General features: G+C 39.8%; 2 protein-coding genes across 5 annotated transcripts in view; both read right to left on the bottom strand.

Moving 5' to 3' along the window:
- The window catches only part of LOC149312804 (uncharacterized), a 59,607-nt gene extending 59,223 nt beyond the window's left edge, over positions 1-384 (bottom strand). The window contains exon 1 of the mRNA XM_089525414.1: positions 333-384. The gene's annotated coding sequence lies outside the window, so the exon portion shown is untranslated. The remainder of the gene's footprint in view (positions 1-332) is intronic.
- A 2,851-nt stretch (positions 385-3,235) lies between these two features.
- On the bottom strand, positions 3,236-17,238 carry RWDD4 (RWD domain containing 4). 4 transcript variants are annotated; one of them, XM_089525417.1, is made up of 7 exons: positions 17,097-17,238; positions 13,944-14,024; positions 11,282-11,391; positions 11,039-11,183; positions 10,067-10,184; positions 9,085-9,134; positions 3,236-5,732 (listed from the first exon to the last, which is right to left on the bottom strand). In XM_089525417.1, the coding sequence occupies exons 1-7, from the start codon at positions 17,118-17,120 to the stop codon at positions 5,700-5,702; spliced, it is 561 nt and encodes a 186-aa protein (XP_089381543.1). In that variant the 5' UTR covers positions 17,121-17,238; the 3' UTR covers positions 3,236-5,699. The 4 variants fall into 4 exon arrangements, with proteins under 4 accessions (XP_089381543.1, XP_089381547.1, XP_089381546.1 ...); XM_089525421.1 differs by lacking the exon at positions 17,097-17,238 and adding an exon at positions 14,847-15,030; XM_089525420.1 differs by lacking the exon at positions 17,097-17,238 and adding an exon at positions 14,669-14,752.
- Positions 17,239-17,543: the final 305 nt, after the last annotated feature.

Below are 17,543 nucleotides of genomic sequence, written 5' to 3'. Positions count from 1 at the left end.
ACAACTGAAATATTTTTGCTGCAATTTTTTCCAGCATATACTGGAAATTGTCAAGGCAATATATAAATGGTGCATTGTGTAATTAAGGATCAGTCAGTTGGTCTGAAGAGTATACAGAGGCATCACAGCATTAGTCTGGATCAACATGCATAGGGATATTGTAGCTGTGTAGCACCTTTTGAGACAGAAAGAAGTTTGTAGTATAAGCTTTTGCAGACTGAGTTGCATCTGATGTAACTGTTTATGAAAAGTTAACACTACAAACTTCTTTCTCAGTCTCAAAGGTGCTACAATACCCCTTTACATACTGAAGAGTATAAAAGACACCCTACCTTTCAATGTCTTCCTTCAGGATCTTAGCAAATCAGACTTCATGTCAAGCCCCAGCAACAGAGAACAAGCAATTCCAGCTTGTTTGTTTTCTCCCAACTGGTCTATTCAGCTAAATTGTCATGGTAACTAAATTTTTCTTCTTAAAAAAAACTAGCAACAAGGTTCCCTCTCCTTTGAGGAACTATTGAACAAAAGCATGCCATTTGGAAGTGCCACTGTTTTGTGTATTTGATGTTTCACTGTATGATCAATACGGCTGCCTCTATGTTTTCCAGTATTTTCTTACTTGCTTTTTAAAGCTACAGAAATTCTGAAATGCTAAGTATTAAAATAAAAAGCATGTACCGTATATACTCGACTATAAGTCGAAAAATTTATGCCCCAACATGAACTCCAAAATCCTGGGTAGATTTATGGAAGGGTCAATGAGTTAATGCTAATAAATTTTGTGAAAGAAGAAGTGCCCACCTTCCTCTGTAGCCTTGTAATGGCTCCGTTTGAAGCCCCGGCGCCGGCTCTCCTCTCCTCCTCTGTGTGTGTGTTTGTGTGTGTCTGTTTCCCAGGCTCTCAGCCTTCCTGCTGAGCCAGACCAAACAAGATGCTGCTAAGGAAAGGGACACATAGTAAGTATGCCCAGGTTTGTACCCCGTTTTGCCTGGAAGTGCTGGGGGTGAGAAGGAGAGAGAGAGAAAGGTTTGTCCTCCGTTTCTGCTAACTATGAGCCTATGAGCCTTGGAGTCCTGGGGGTGAGAAGGAGAGAGAGAAAAAGCCCTGTCTTCTATTTCTGAAAGCTATGAGTCTTGGGAGTTCTGGGGGTGAGGAGAGAGAGAGTGAGCCCTGTCCTCTATTTCTGAAAGCCATGAGTCTTGGGAGTTCTGGGGGTGACAAGCAGAGAGACAGTGGGGTCTGTCCTCCTTTTCGCAAGCCATGTGCCTTGGAGATGCTTTTGGTAAGGGGAGGTGTGTGTGTGTGTGTGTGTACACTGAGGTTTGTTTCCCCTTTTCCATGCTGAGACTGATGCTTGGGAGAGGTCCAGAGAGTGAGATATAGGGAGGGAAGTGGTGCTTTGTCTCTCCCCCCCCCCCCCTTTAGATCTTTTGTAACATTCTCCAGTGTTTGCCCCTTGACTTATCCACGGGTCATATCAAAATCCATGATTTTGGATCCAAAAACTGCCCTTGACTTATACATGAGGTCGACTTATACATGAGTATATACGGTATATAAAATAATTAAAAGAGCTGCCTGATCATGCTTTTTTACTTCAGTCTTTTATTTTTAAACCTGTCTTGTGTTGCTTTTGGTTTGGATCTTCGGAGAAAAGTGCATATAGGAAAATACCCTAAAGGTATCAGATCCCATCTGATCTTGGAAGCTAAGCAGGGTCAGCTCAAGTTAGCACTTGGATGGGAGACTGCCAACTCAGTCCTGTAGGCTATATTTCTGAGGAAGGAACTGGCAGTGTGTATTCCTTGCTTACGAAAACCCCAATGAAATTCATGGGATCACCATAAGTCAACAACTTGAAGCCACATACTGTACACATATTCAATGTAGCTGGTACTCATTACACTAATGTAAGCTACCCCTCCTAATCCTAAACCCCCATTGAGAGAAATTCATTGGTTCATTTTAGGTGCCCACAAGATTTATTTTGCTAGTATATATTTTTAAGATTTTGCTGTTCAAAACTCAAGGAACTGTGTAACTTCTCACTGCCATAGGATAAATTAAGAAATCTCTTTTGACATGAAGGGGGATCTGTCTGCACTTTCCCTGCTACACTTACCCTGGACTATTTTCCATTTTCCTTCTTTATATTACATGTGTCTGCTATTGTAATGCTCATTCCCCCCATCCATTAGTCTCCTAGAATATGGATGATAATCCTCAGCACTACTCAAACCCTCTCACTTTTAAATTCTTACCAAAAACAAATGAACTCCCACCAAACCCATGGTTTCACATCTTTTTAATTTACAGTTGGCCCTTCTTATCCATGGATTTTTTATCCACAGATTCAAGCATCCACGGCTTGAAAATATTCAAAAAAAGTATAAATTCCTAATAGCACACCTTGATTTTGCCATTTTATATAAAGGGCATCATTTGCTCTGCCATTGTATTTAATGGAACTTGAGCATCCACAGATTTTGTTATCCACAGGGAGGGTCCTGGAACCAAACCCCAGTGGATAACAAGGGCCCACTGTATAACTGTGCTCTTATTTTGATTCTGTCCTCTTAATGTTTACTCTCAGAGGGATGGAGTGGCTCAGCAGTTAAGACGCTGACTCACAATTTCAAGATTGGCAGGTTGGCAGTTTGAGACTCAGGTGCCGCATGATAGAGTTTCCGTCACTAGTCCCAGCTTCTGCCAACCCAGCAGTTTGAAAGCATGTCAAAATAGAGAAATAGGTACCACTTTGATGGGCCTAGGCATTTAGCCACATCACCACAAAGTCATCTTTGACAATGCTGGCTCCCCCTGCTTAGTAATGGAGATGAGCAGTGCACCCTACAGTGAAACACAACTAGACCACCTTGTCAAAGGTAAACCTTTGCCTTTTGTTTACTGTCTGCCTCTCTTATTCTTGACCAACTCCTAGAACCTATCTCTTCATGTTTTTATTCTACTGGGAGAGTTTGGTACACTGGGTGATTTCTCCAGCTAGTCAGAATTATTAAAAGTATTAATTATTAAAAGTAATAACTGATTTCTGAGATATTCATGTTTAATGCTATACAAACATATACTCTGTTTAGCTATTTAAAGAACTTTTAAAACCCAGTTACCTTAATACGAAAGTCTGAGACGTTGTGAACTATGCCGTTAAAATTTAAATTTTGCTACAGTGTGCCATTTGTATTTAACTTCTAAATGTAAATAAATATACAACACAGAAGATAAATAGATATTTATTTAAACTCCTCTGGTCAACAATAAAAAATAGATGGCATTAAGGCATCTTATGTTCTGTTACTATTTATCTGGTAAAGAGAACTTTCAGACACAAGACAGCACATCCAAATAAGATCCATTATATCTACTCATTTGGTGGAATGATTACCTCCATCCCTTTATCCATTAATAAATACAAGAAAACTTAGGTCAATTCCTATATTTCCAAGAGAAAACAATGAAAACTGAAATAAAAACAGCACCAAGAGCTAGTTCCATGCTACCTTTTGAGAAGGATAAGCATGAACTACAACATACACATTTTCAATGAAGGAAATGTATTTGTGTGACAGTAACATCTTAATCACAGATTTTTATATGGTAAAACCCTATACTTGGGTTAAGTTCAGCTGTCTTAACTGGTGCTTAATTTCTAGTTAGTGTGTTATAGACTACAGAGCATGGCATTTGTTAGCTGTTGGCTCTGTTATCCATTTCTTTTAGAAAATCTTACATTTAAAGTTAATTTTTAGAGACAGATGAATGATACTGTAACTTGTAAGATTTCTGATCTCCAGCAACAGCGGTCACAGAAGGTGTGGCATTTCCTTTAAGGGCAGACTGGATTATACCTGCAAGAGATCTGACTACAACTGGATGGATCAGTGACAGGCATCTATGAGTTTTGTGAAGAGCCCCTTTCTTCCCCATAATTTAACAAATGACAACGGTTGAGGATTTGTTGCCATTACCAGACTAGCAAGAACAATAGGATATATCCTAGCCAATTCACTATGCACCTGCCCTCTCCTGTTAGTGTGATAATAAGCCAAGTAATGGAACAATAGGTGTATGGAAAATTGTTGCTGAAATAGGAATTGAAGGATCATGGGAAAGATGAAGGGGTCTTGTCAAAATGACAGGCATTGTGAAACAAATAAACACAGCATTGTTTCATGAATCATTTATTCCAATTGATCAGAACTCTGCCCTGTCTCTGGTTTTCCTATGTTCATAGATCTTCCATCTTTTTTCTACATAGACATTTTATCTAGAATTGAACATCAGATCTCATTTTTACTAAGTCTATGGTCACTGATTACATTTTTCTTAGGGTATACCTAAGAGCATGCCCACCTGTTGCTCACTAGTTTATGTGTTACCTGCTATGTCAATAGAATAATATTTTTTTCTTTCGACTGAGTTTATTTCGAAGAAGGATTAAAACTGCAATTCTGCTACTATGTAGGCTGCCAGAAGATTCAACCACTGGCCAAAAAGAGGCCTGTAACATAAGGTGGCACCTGCCTGAAAGAACCCTGCTGTCCATTGCATTACAGGCTTGAGCTGGAGAGTGCTGCAATTTTCTTGCTTGTGCTTCAACAATCTTGGGGTGGGATGAGGGCATTACTACACATCATTGTGAAGAGTAGGGTAGTGGCAGAGTTGCCATGAAAATGGATGTAAACATTGCTCCCCTTTAGTGTATAATGGTATAGTTTTGTTTTCTATATCACAAGTGATGTGTAACAGATAATGACAATATTATAGAAGGAAAGCTATGTTATTTCATTGTTGAATACAAGGATTGGGCTGTAAAACACCTTTTTTTTAAAAAAAATATAATGGCTCAAGCTTCTTGAATTTTTTTTGTAACTTTAGCCTAGGATAATACACTTATATTGATACTTCACAAAACCAAACAGATGGATAAGAAATCAATGGTACATGATATTACACAGAAATAATTAAGCAAGAATTAAATATAATACAAAGCTGTTAATCCTTTGGAGCAGTGGTCCCCAAATTTGAATTTCCAGATGTTGTTGGATTTCAGTTCCTAGAACTTCAATGAGCATGCTCAGTGTTCATGAATTCTGGGAATTGTAGTCCAATAATATCTAAGGATACAAGTTTGGGAATTACTCCCTGAGAGTCTAAAGGCAAACATGAGAACATAATAAAAATGACTGTTATTAAGAGGTATGACCTTTTCTAGAAGGACAGGAATTCTAAATTAACTATGTTCTTGGATCATGGATGAGATACTTGTATCACCAAGATGCTGTTAGACTGAACTTTCATCAACTGTAGTTAATGGGGCAATGGAAGATGCATCCAACAGTATCTGAAGAGAAACATTCTTCATGTCCACTTTCGCTGATTCACCATGAAAGATTTCAGTGATTTAGAACAGCTAGTGAATTAATATAAATTTAAAGTGTATATTATTATATGTAAAATTTAGTGACAACCAATGAGAATGATACCATCTTCAGCACACTTTCCTAAAAGGCAAATGTGTGTTATGAAGTAATAAAAACCAGGAAAATATCCCTGTTGATCAGTACACTTTTGTACATTTATGCATGTCAGGAACTATCATTTTATAAAAAGTGATAAAAGAGACAAAGGAGGCTGACTGCATTGCACTGTAGTTAACATTTTCCTATATCAAAGTCCTCTTATTCATCATCCTTGGAGCCTGTTTTGCTTAGCTGTAAAAAGACAAAAATACATATATTTACTATTTTTCTTGGTGCAATTCAGGGAGAACAGTGACATAGAAGAACCAGTGAAACCAACTGGGTAATTTTCTGACAAGTAACCAGTGCTCTACTGCACATCCTTCAGAGGAATATGTACAAAATTTATTACTAATTTGAATGCTAATATATTTAGCTACTACACTTTATACTGCACTTTCATAAGATCAAAAAAACAGGCAGTTTTTTTGGGGAAAAAAAGTAAAATCATGATACATCAGACAAAGTAGCTTGTGGAAACAAGTATTCTCCTCTTGTTAACTTTTTACATTCCTTAATGGCAAACATATGAGACTGATAATACCAGTATTCTGCCTTTAGCACAAATCATTAATGGGGCGTAAAAACAGATTTCATGCTAACTCTGACAGAGTTGGTCACAGAATTATAAATCATAAGAGTTGGAAAAGACAAGGCCATCCAGTCCAACCCCCTGATGTGCAGGAATACACAATCAAAGCAGTGGCGTCACTAAAGGTGTGCAGGGGGATACAGAACACACCAGATGACACCTGATGAGGTGACACTTGGTTGGGCCCTCCTCCTGCTGTGTGTGTGTGGGGGGGGGGGGCGCAGTGTTGCTGCCAGCACCCACCCCTTCTCTGCTGCCCTGGCTCTCGGCTGAAGGAGACAGCAGAGAAAGAGGAGCAAGCATGTATGCCCCTCCCACCTCCCACATTGGCTTAGCTGGCTCATGGCTGGTCTCACTCACACTCGCAATCACCACAGAATCAAAGTATTCCTAACAGCTGGCCGTCCAGACTCTGTTTAAAAAACTCTGAAGAGAGAGACTCTACCAGTCTTCAAGACAGCATGTTCCACTGTCAAGCAACTCTTACCATCAAGAGGTTCTTCCTAATGTTTAAGTGGAATCTTTTTATGTAGCTTGAATCAATAACTCTATGTCCTAATCTCTGCAGGCTATCTTGTCATCCCTTAACCTTCTCTTTTTCAGGTTAAATATACCCAGTTCCCTAAGCTACTCTTCATAAGACATGGTTTCCAGATCTTTCACCATTTTGGTCACCTTTCTTTGGATACACTCCAGCTTGTCAACCTCCTTCTTGAATTGTGGTACCCAGAACTGGACATAATATTCCAGGTGAGATCTGACCAAAGCATATATGAAGCTGCTTCACATAGCAAACTCTGAAAATGTGGGCTACAACTATAGCATTGGTTAGAATCATTTAAAGCATGAATGGATAGCTCATGGCATTCCAGGTGACTGCAATTCTAGACCAGATAGTCTAGACCAGATAGTCAATGGTGAGGGACCACTGGTTAGCCACCAGGGATAGTCAACTTGAATACCATTTTGGGAGAAAGACGGGGTATAAAATCAATCAATCAATCAAAATCTGGAGATCCACAAGTTGCTTTAAAATCTCTTTATATGAAGGAAGAAGCAAGGCAAAAGCCCTGTTCAAGTGTTCATCTGAATGCCTGGAATGCTAAATGGGAGGCGGGAACATGGGCATGCATGTAAACCTAGACTCCCAAACACCCTCATGCACTCAACAGTGTTCAGGGAGCTTTGTGTGTTCTGCACAAAGGTCTACAGAAGGCTTTGCAAAAAGCTGTGTTTAGATGAATGTGGTTATAGACTTCTGGTGACTGGAAATCTGGCCTTATTATGTTTCCAAATCAAAGGAGCTCTGTAATCACATTTAGCCAAAAACTTACAAATCTGTCTGCAGACCTTTGTGTAGAATGCTGAAAATTCTCTTGACACTGCTGGGTAACCTTCAGTTAAGTGGAAGTCTTCTGAGGATGGCATGTATAAATGTAACCATTTCCTCATTCCAATCCATTTAGCCCTCATATCTTCGGGCAAATAACTGAATCATAGAATCATAGAGTTTGAAGAGACCATAAGGGCCATCCAGTCTAACCCCCTGCCATGCAGGAACACAGAATCATAGCACCCTCAACAGCCTCTGTTTAAAAACCTCCAAAGAAGGCAACTCCACCACTCACCACTGTCAAACTGCTCTTACTATCAGGAAGTTTTTCCTAATGTTGAGGTGGAATCTCTTTTCCTGAATAGAGCTTTGCTCTGAAAATTAACTGGATTGAGATTTAGGGATATGCAACTGGCTTGCAAAAACAGCCAGCAAATGCTTCCCAAACAGGGTGGGTTTTTTGGTGGAGTGGGGGTGGGGGGCTCAAATGCTATATAAACACAAAAGCCAGGTGATCCTGCTAAATGCAGTAGACTGTAGTGAATGGGAAGGAAGGGGTTTTTCAAAACTGGATGGAAGCAGTTTTCTGTGAGCAAACTAGAAATGTTTTTCTTCCAAACTGTTGTAAAACCATACTCCTGTAAGAGTCTGGAATGTCATCCATTGTCTAGGGATAACTTTAACAAGGGCCGAAACAGACAGCCAAAAAGGGGCAGCTTGGAGCCGCCCTTTTTAGGCTGGATTGGGGCTGTGGCAAACAGACACACAGCCCCAATCCAGCCATCTTCTGTCCCAAACAGGAAAAAAATCCATCCAGTTGCCTCTAGAGCCAGTTTTTCACTGGCTCCAGGGCAAGTGGCATCAAAATGCTATGTGCCCAAGCGTGTAATTGCTGGCATGGTAGTTGTTCAGCTTGGGGGTGTGGCACATCTAAATGACATGCCCCAAGCCAGTGCAAAGCCAGTTTAAAGGGACTGTCTGTTTTGGCCCTAAGATTCTGTAGAAACTATTGTGATAGGTCTTTTAGCTTTGCAAATCATCATTTTATATTATACCCAGTGAATGATGTATAAATACAGTCGAAAATGCAAGCTTTCAAAGAGATGGAAGTCGTAGGTTTCCACTTCAACTCTTTTGGTTACAGTTACAGTTGTATAAATTTATTTTAAACAAATGTTCTGATTATGACATCTGTTTATAAGGAGTACTGAAATGGTTCTAATGTGTCCTAGTCTGTTACGAGACATGAAAAGATTAGTCACTACTTCTGAATTTCATAAGAAAGTTTCATAAGAATTTCATAACACCAGTTTTTTAAAAATGCCCAAATAACTGATATAAAGCAGAAAGCTAGCCAGATACGCTTGCTCAGAAAAGGTATTTCAAGACAAACTCTACAATTCAGAAAGACTTTAATTTAAATACTTACATGCTAGTTAAACACAAGAAGATAATCCAAATGTTATTTGTGCCCGAAATATAAAGACACACACACACACACACACACACACACAGAGAGAGAGAGAGAGAGAGAGAGAGAGAGAGAGAGAGTGATTAGCCACTGCTAAATTCTCTTGAAAATATATACATTAAATATTTAAAACTGTCACCTATGTTACCTTGATTACATCAACCCAATTCCATCCTCGAGGAAGCTCCCCTTTGGAATCTATCCAAAACAATAACATCATAAAAATGATTTTAATTTTCAAATTTCTGATTTTAAAACAATTATATTTCATTTAAAAAATAATAATTGTAGCCTGTCTTACTCCCAAATGGGACTCAAAGTAGCCAACATTATTCTGAACAGTTGATCAACTTAGACGTATCCCCAAAACTTGACTACAATCACCACTCAGCTATACCTTGATCTTTCAACACTTTGCTTAGCCTGTTCTTTCATAGTTTGTAAAAATCCAAGGTCTACTGTTAAAATTAGCTTACAATCCTAGCAGTCAGAAGTCAGCACAAGCAAAGGAAGCCACATACAGAGATCAAAAGTCCACAATTTTTTTTAATAAAAACTGTATAATGTTGGCCTGGCATGAGGCATGGATCCAGTGATAAAATAATCTGCATGTCATCCAATGGTACCCTGCCCCCAGGCTGCCTGCTGGGATAACCTGAGTAACAGCCATGGAATCTATCTGGGTGCAATGCTACCTAGAAGTAAGGCATGCCCTACTTTGGATATCTGCATGCCAGGGTCCCTTAAGGAGATTCCCTCCCAAAAAGAATAATGAAGGGCACACAGTCCCTGCAGCCCCCCAAAAGTGGATCCAGCCCGATGCCACACCATCCAAGTTGTGGCAAAGCAGTAACAATTCCAAATATGACTTTGTTCAACCACAGATAAAAACAAGTGGGAGACAGACAGAGCCATAATGCTGGAGGAGCAGAGGGAGAGGCCTGGGTTAAACTGAGTGAAACCCATGAATTCATTCCCACCTAAGATAAAGTCTTCCCCTTCCACAGGCTAGTCAAGCACTAAAATACAAGTTCTATACAAATGTACAATATTAAACTTAACATGTACTCTGATAAATACTTCTTAAATTCTGTGCAGATAAATTAAAGTATATTGTGCACTATACAAACCTGTTTTGTCTGCTAGCTTTCGTTTTTGTGTTTTTGACAATTGTTCTTTTTTCTCTTTTTTCTTACTTGGTTGTGCAACATCAGAATATCCAGTTGAGATGCAGTTGTTCAATGCTGTCTAAAGAATGTAATTTGTCAGGAAGAATTTTCTAAAGTAGTGGCAATTTAAGTTAGCAATTTAATTTAGTTTCCTACAGTTTTGATTTAGTCAGTATTAACAGCTTCAGATTTTCAATCACAGTTGGTTTTTTTGAAAACAGCTCATTTGCAATTTGGTACATACTGGGAACGAAAGCTGCAAGTAATCATTATCCCCATTGACAATATAAGGCATAATATTTGGCATAACAGCTGGTAATTTTAATCTCAACAATAAATAGTCACTTTATTATATTCATTTATTTTTGCTGCTGTTTTGTGTGCCTTCAAGTTATTTCTGACTTATGGCGACTCTAAAGTGAACCTTTTATGGAGATTTCTTGGCAGGTTTCTTCAGAGGGGGTTTGCCATGGCCATCCTCTGAGGCTGAGAGTGTGTGGCTTGCCCAAGGTCATACAGTGGGTTTTCAGGGCTAAGCCAGGATTCAAACCCTGGTCTTCAGAGTCGTAGTCTAATAATCAAACCACTATGTCACAATGGCTTTTAAAAAAATGCAAAAATTTCTAAGGCGGTACCCGCACTGGAGAAGTAATTCAGATGGACACCGCTTTAATTGATATAACTCAATGTTATGAAATTTTGGGATATGTAGTTTTGTGAGACATTTAGCCTTTTCTGTCAGAGTGCTATGGTGCCACAACAAACTAGAATTCTCAGAATTCCATAGTTCTGAGCCTGGATTATTTCTGCAGTGTGGATTAAGCCTAAGAATGTTTATTTCAATGGTAATACAACTAATACCAGCTTCTTAATACTGTATTGAGGAAAACATTCATTTTGTAAGGTAGATAACAACTGATGTCATAAACTTACCACAGTATTAACAGGTTGATTTTCCATTAATAACTCCTTATTGTCTTTGGCATATTCAAAAATGGTGTATGTCATAGAGGTCCCAAGGTTAACTTCAACTTCTTCCATTAATTTATTCAATATACTTTGCTTTACAACTGAGGATCTAGGAAAGATCACAAAACATCTGTATAGCAACATATGGAAAACATAGTGATTTCATTAGGAAGTTCAGGTTTAAGACTTTAGAACTGGGCTGCTTACATGGCATTGTTGAAGAATGCATCCATAGATATGGCTGGAGCTGTTTGGGGGTATGTTTCTGGCCATGATATTTCTATCAGGAACGCTTTAGGATCTCCATTTTCACCTATCTAAAAAAATAAATAAATCATAATCATGATTGTGTAGGAATCCTAAAAATCACAGATTTCCTTTTTCAACAAAGGTAATAAATATTGAAAAGTTACTGTAACTTTAAAAAATAATTTTCAAATAGAATTGTGTTTTACCGATGGAAAGACTTCAAATCTAGCTGCATAAATGAAAATATATACTTGATATGAATCTATAAAACTACCGGAAAACACCTGTGTACTACAGCCAACACATCCATTCCAAAGAAATATGTATCCATTTCTTTTCTTGCAGTAGAAGGTTGATTAAGAAGAATAGGCCTGAACAGATAAATTTCATGCTTTCCACTGAAAATAAATGTGGCTAATTTCAGAAGTTTGATGCCTAAAACTAAAGATTCTTTTTGGTGTTTTTACTTTTTAAAACTTTAACTCATAGAATCCTAGAGTTGGAAGAGACCACAAGGGCCATCCAGTCCAACCCCCTGCCATGCAGGAAATCACAGTCCAAGCATCCCTGACAGATGGCCATCCAGCCTCTGTTTAAAGATCTCGAAGGGCATAAAAGATAATTAGCATAACTATGAACCTAAAAGGTAACAACACTAATTTCTGAAACAGGTATGAGAGGAAATCAAATAAATGGTTTACAAATGTTCTCGTCCCTCCTTCTCTTATAAAAAATGACGTAGGGTGTACCAGTTTTTTTGTATACCAGCTGTTTCCCTAAACCTACTAACTTCAGAAGGGGAATGGAGTGAGGGCTATCGGGTACAGACGTACCCATACTGCATTGGGTTAGATGTTTGGTACTTGGAAAGAGTATAATCTTGAGACTTGGGTCAGCTCTTAGAATCATAGAATCGTAGAGTTGGACCACAAGGGCCATCCAGTCCAACCCCCTGCCATGCAGGAAATCTCAGTCAAAGCATACCCGACAGATGGCCATCCAGCCTCTGCTTAAAGACCTCCAGGAGTGAGACTCCACTACACTCCGAAGGAGTGTGTTCCACTGTCGAACAGCCCTTACTGTCAGGAAGTTCCTCCTAATGTTGAGGTGGAATCTCTTTTCCAGGAGCTTGCATCCATTGTTCCGTGTCCTAGTCTCTGGAGCAGCAGAAAACAAGCTTACTCCTTCCTGAATATGACATTGCTTCAAATATTTAAACAGGGCTATCATATCACCTCTTAACCTTCTTTTCTTCAGGTTAAACATTCCCAGCTCCCTAAGTCGTTCCTAATAGGACATGGTTTCCAGACCCTTCACCATTTTAGTCGCGCTCCTTTCGACATGCTCCAGTTTCTCAATCTTTTTTAATTGTGGTGCCCAGAACTGGACACAGTATTCCAGGTGGGGCTTGACCAAAGCAGAATAGAGTGGCACTATTACTTCCCTTGATCTAGACACTATACTTTGATTGATGCAACCTAAAATTGCATTGGCCTTTTTAGCTGCTGCATCACACTATTGACTCATGTTCAACTTGTGGTCTACTTGGATTCCTAGATCCCTTTCACATGTAGTCTCGTTCAGCCAGGTGTCCCCTATCCTATATCTGTGCATTTTATTTTTCTGCCCTAAGTGCAGTACCTTACATTTCTCCGTGGTGAATTTCATTTTGTTAGCTTTGGCTCAGATTTTTAGTCTATTCAGGTCATTTTGAATTTTGATCCTGTCCTCTGGAGTATTAGCTATTCCTCCTAATTTGGTGTCATCTGCAAATTTGATGAGTATGCCCCCAATTCTGTCATCCAAGTTATTGATGAAGATGTTGAATAGCACTGGGCACAGGACAGAGCCCTGTGGGACCCCACTGGTCACTTCTCTCCAGGATGAAAAAGAGCCTTTGACTTATATCACAGTCAAGAAATAAGTATCTAACCAGTTTCTTTGAAGTGTCCTGTGTCATCTGGTCTACTGACAAAACACACTGCAGAAATATTCCAGTTTGAGACTGCTTTAACTATCCTGGCTCAGTGCTAGGGAATTCTGGGAATTGTAGCTTATTGTGGCACCAGAGCTCTCTGACAGAGAAGGCTAAATGTCTGACAAAACTACAGTTCCTGGAATTCCCTAGCACTGAGCCGGGGCAGTTAAAGCAGTCTCAAACTGGATTATGTCTGCAGTGTGTTTTGGACCATAGACAACTCACAATCTGTCTGGTACACACTATTCTAATATCTTACCTTAAGCACTAATCCTTCACTCTCCATAATAGTTCAATGTATTTTTGCACTTATAATTGAAATATGGACTATCTTGGAACATTATCAGGTGGAAAGCAACTACAAAACAAAAGGGCATTATAGAGTTGTTCAGTATTTTCTTTGTTAACACTTTTTCCCCTAGTGGGAAACAATGGAAAATACACAAAAGAAACAATGGGGAAAGTGAAGGTTCCAAACTGAAGAATACCTCATTTGTATCACTTGTACATTTATGTAAGTGAGGCAGAGAGTTGCACAATAAAGGCCCTATCTGAAAGCACCCATAGATATATCCAAATCTCTTTGTGGAAATCAGGACCTAAAGACTTTTAGTTAATATAGATTTTTTGTTATAAACTCACCCTATATTGAAATGAAATTGGGCTAAGTTCCCTAAAACACTCATCACCTTCATAAATTGATCGCAATGCTTCTAACTCCATCTGAAAGAAAGAATGAGAAAATAGGCAAAACTTTAAAATATAAGCAGGAAAAAAATCTTTAAAAGCCAAAAGACAATCATAAGGGTAATATTGAAGGGAAGTGCTGGGGAGACATAGTGCTAAATCTAATATTAGTCTGAATCAGAGCCATTGAAATTAAGTAATAAATCCAATTAATTTCAATGAGTCTAACATTAAATTTAGCTCACAACCAGCGGTGTTTATTTTTGTTCTTGGTGGCTCCTTTTTGCACTAATGTCTTGCACTGTATGTCTTGCACTATATGTCTTGCACTCCTTTTCAATATTAATTTCTGAATTAATTTCACAATTTTATGATTAAAAGTAGTGGGGCTCTTTTCAAACAGTGTTAAACATGAGAATCTTATGAGGATCATGATCAAAGGGATGTGACAGAAATGTATTTTGTGAGATACAAAACAGAAAGAACACGCTAAATATAAAACTATAAGCAATACATTTCTTCAGTTATCACTCTAACCCGACTGAAATCACTTCAGTCCTAATATACATTAAAAGTTCAGTTTTGGCAAATGGTTCCCACAGAATCTTGTTACATCACTGACTTTGATGCAGTTACTAAAAGCTTGTACTTGTTTCTCCTCCTACAAAGTACAGGCATACCTAAATTAACAAAGCCTCTGACAAACTTCTTTTTACGAAGTCTATTTATACCCATGCAGCCTTAACTTTTCTCTCCCTTTCCTCAGTCTATCTGGAAGGGGTTTTTTTTAGCAGTACTAGTACTGGAAGGATGGTGAAGGAAACACAGATTTTCAGTCCCAATGTTACAGCAGCATACCTGAAGAAAACAATGCAATAAAGCTTGAGTTAGGAAAGAGTTTAAGAGTCTCTTGTAGCTGATTCTAGTGTAGATGTTTGACTGCCTATGACAGGCAAGGTAAAGAGTCACTCCAAGAGCATGTAGAAACAGCAAAGCAGAGAGGAAGCAAGACACCAGTTTAACCTATCTCAACAGCTACCGTACGCCCAGCATGTTAAAAAAACATAGATCTTTAAAAAGAAAATCATAAAAATGGATTGTGGTGAAAGAAAATATCATCCCTGGATATGTTTTGGAAGAAGCTTTCAAGCTGTCTCTAGACAGTTCAAAATGTTTTACACGTGGCTTATCTGACCTGTGTATATTGATAGTTTTGAATAAAAGTTTTTTTAAACATGTTGAAATCCTTTTCTTTCATGGTGAAGGAATCTATCCCTATTCTTTCCATGTTCTTCCTGCCTCTGGTACAAAATTCTCTGTTTAAAAAGCCATGATACCAATAAAGACCAGGTTGACAGCAGTTACCCAGAGGGCCTTCTCATCGGTCGCTCCCAAATTATGGAATGACCTTTTGGAGGAGATCCGGAATATCACCAATCTTGACATCTTCAAAAGGGCTGTCAAGACGGATCTCTTCTGACAGGCCTTCCCTGAATAATCCATCTGGTCATCCATGGATACAGACTATTATAGAGATTACCCAAATTGCCCAGACCCCTTGTCTCTGACAGGCTTGACTGTTTGACTGTTTGAATGTTAATTTAATTGTTTTACTTGTTTATGATACTTTATTATAGGATAGTTGGGGGGGAAGGGAAGTAACAGAATGTATTTAACATATGTTGTATTTTATATCGTATTTCATTTGATGTTGGAAACTGCCTTGATCCTGCGGGAGAGGTGCATATTATTATTATTATTATTATTATTGTCTGCTGGGAAGTCCCCCTCACCCTGGGTGGTTTTCATTTGCCTTGCCACTCAGTAGCAGAACAATACATAGACTAACATGTAAATTGCTCCCTCTCAACCAACAGTATATATACCCCACTCTCTTCCATGTCAGCATTCTGTGAAGATGCCAGACACAGCTGCACTTGTACTTGTGCTCTACATGGGGCTACCTTTGGGCCTAGTCTGGAAACTTCAGTTGGTTCAAAATATGGCAGCCAGTTGGTCACTGGAAAAACTAGAGGTGACCACATGACACCTATCTTAAAATCGCTCCACTGGCTGCCTATCAGTTTCTGGGCGCAGTACAAGGTGTTGGTAATGACCTTTAAAGCCCTATGTGGCTTGGGTCCAACCTATCTATGGGATCGCCTCCTTTCGTACAATCCACTACTGCAACCTATAAGGACCAGGTTGACTGCAACTACCCAGAGGACCGCTCCCTGATTATGGAACGGCCTGCCGGAGGAGACCCGCCATATTACCAGCTTAGACAGCTTTTACAAGGGCTGTCAAGGCGGATCTCTTCCGGTAGGCCTTTCCTGAATAGCAAATCTGGCCACCAAACTGAACTGAACCCACCATCTCTGTAGCCCCATTTGCCCGTCTCCGATTATTTTAATGCACTGTTTTAATGGTTAATGTGTTCAATGGAGGTTTAAGGGGAGGGAGGGGATAACTGGGATATTGGGTAATGTACGCTTTGTTCTTGTATTAACCTGTGCTATTACCCGCCTCAATCCTTGAAAGGGAGAGGTGGGATACAAATAAATATCTTATTATTATTATTATTATGCTTTCCTTTTAATTGTAAGCTGCCACCTTGATTGTCTCCTTGACAGGGAGCTGGGTTAAAAATAAAGCTTTTCTTTATTACTTATTTAGTAGTTCTTTTTAATATTGCAAAGCCGCTCTGAGTCCCAGTTCTGGGGAGAGGGCGCGATATGCATAAACATGACAACAACTTTCCAAAGCGATTTCCCCACCCAAAGAACACACCCCATGATCCCCCTCACAGGGAAAGCCACCTCTATGGTCAATGTCTGGCAGATGTCGACCATAGAGTTGCACTGGAGGACCCAGAGATTCCTAGAGAGGTCTCCTCTCAAAATGTTTTTGCTGCCTGCGGTTTTTCCACATTCACAGGGGCCTTGTGCCCCTGAGCCTAGCAAATACGGAGGGACGAGTGGGCTTCCTTCCTTCTGAAATATGTCCTCTCTAGGAATATCTAGGTCCTCCAGTGCGACTCTATGGTCAGCTTTAACTCCAAGTAGCGCTGAAAGGCCTAGAGAGAACGCTCACGGCCTTCCGCCTCACCTCCTGGTCCTCGTTCGCCGTCATGGCGACGAAAGCAGCCGTCCTCAGAACTGGACCGAACCCGCAGTACCTGCTTCTCCCTTCCTTATAAACTACACTATTGTCATTTGGGCTCCCCTTGTCAACTTATACGTCCTGCGCATGCGCCGAGAGAACAGGAAAACCCGTTGAGGGGCACGCTCCCTCGCCGCTGATTGGCTAGAGCAAACCTCCCTCGCCGCTGATTGGCCAGAGCAAACCTCCCTCGCCGCTGATTGGCCAGTGCGAATCTCCCTCGCCCCGGATTGGTCAGCGCGGACGCCCCTCACCGCTGATTGGCCAGCGCGCACTCTCGTTTCTGCTCACTATTGGCTCGGGTATTTTAAAGCCACGCCCACAAATGGGAGGGGAGAAGCTTCTTTCCTTCCCTCCCTTCCTCCTTCCCTTTCGGCGCTGAGAGAGTTCCTT

This window comes from Sceloporus occidentalis, unplaced genomic scaffold (genome assembly GCF_023333645.1).
Source record: "Sceloporus occidentalis isolate IW3139 unplaced genomic scaffold, rSceOcc1.0.p SCAF_5, whole genome shotgun sequence".
In the NCBI taxonomy this organism is placed as follows: domain Eukaryota; kingdom Metazoa; phylum Chordata; class Lepidosauria; order Squamata; family Phrynosomatidae; genus Sceloporus; species Sceloporus occidentalis.
Note: the sequence above shows the minus strand (reverse complement) of the source record. Positions and strands in the feature narration are given on the sequence as shown.

Excerpts from the sequence above, each read along its gene's own strand:
- RWDD4 (XM_089525417.1), bottom strand. The coding sequence starts at position 17,120 with ATGACGGCGAACGAGGACCAGGAG. Across the intron at positions 11,184-11,281 it reads GCATTCTTCAACAATGCCAT|ATCCTCAGTTGTAAAGCAAA; the intron begins GTAAGCAGCCCA and ends GATCTTTCCTAG. Across the intron at positions 10,185-11,038 it reads ATCAACCTGTTAATACTGTG|ACAGCATTGAACAACTGCAT; the intron begins GTAAGTTTATGA and ends TACATTCTTTAG.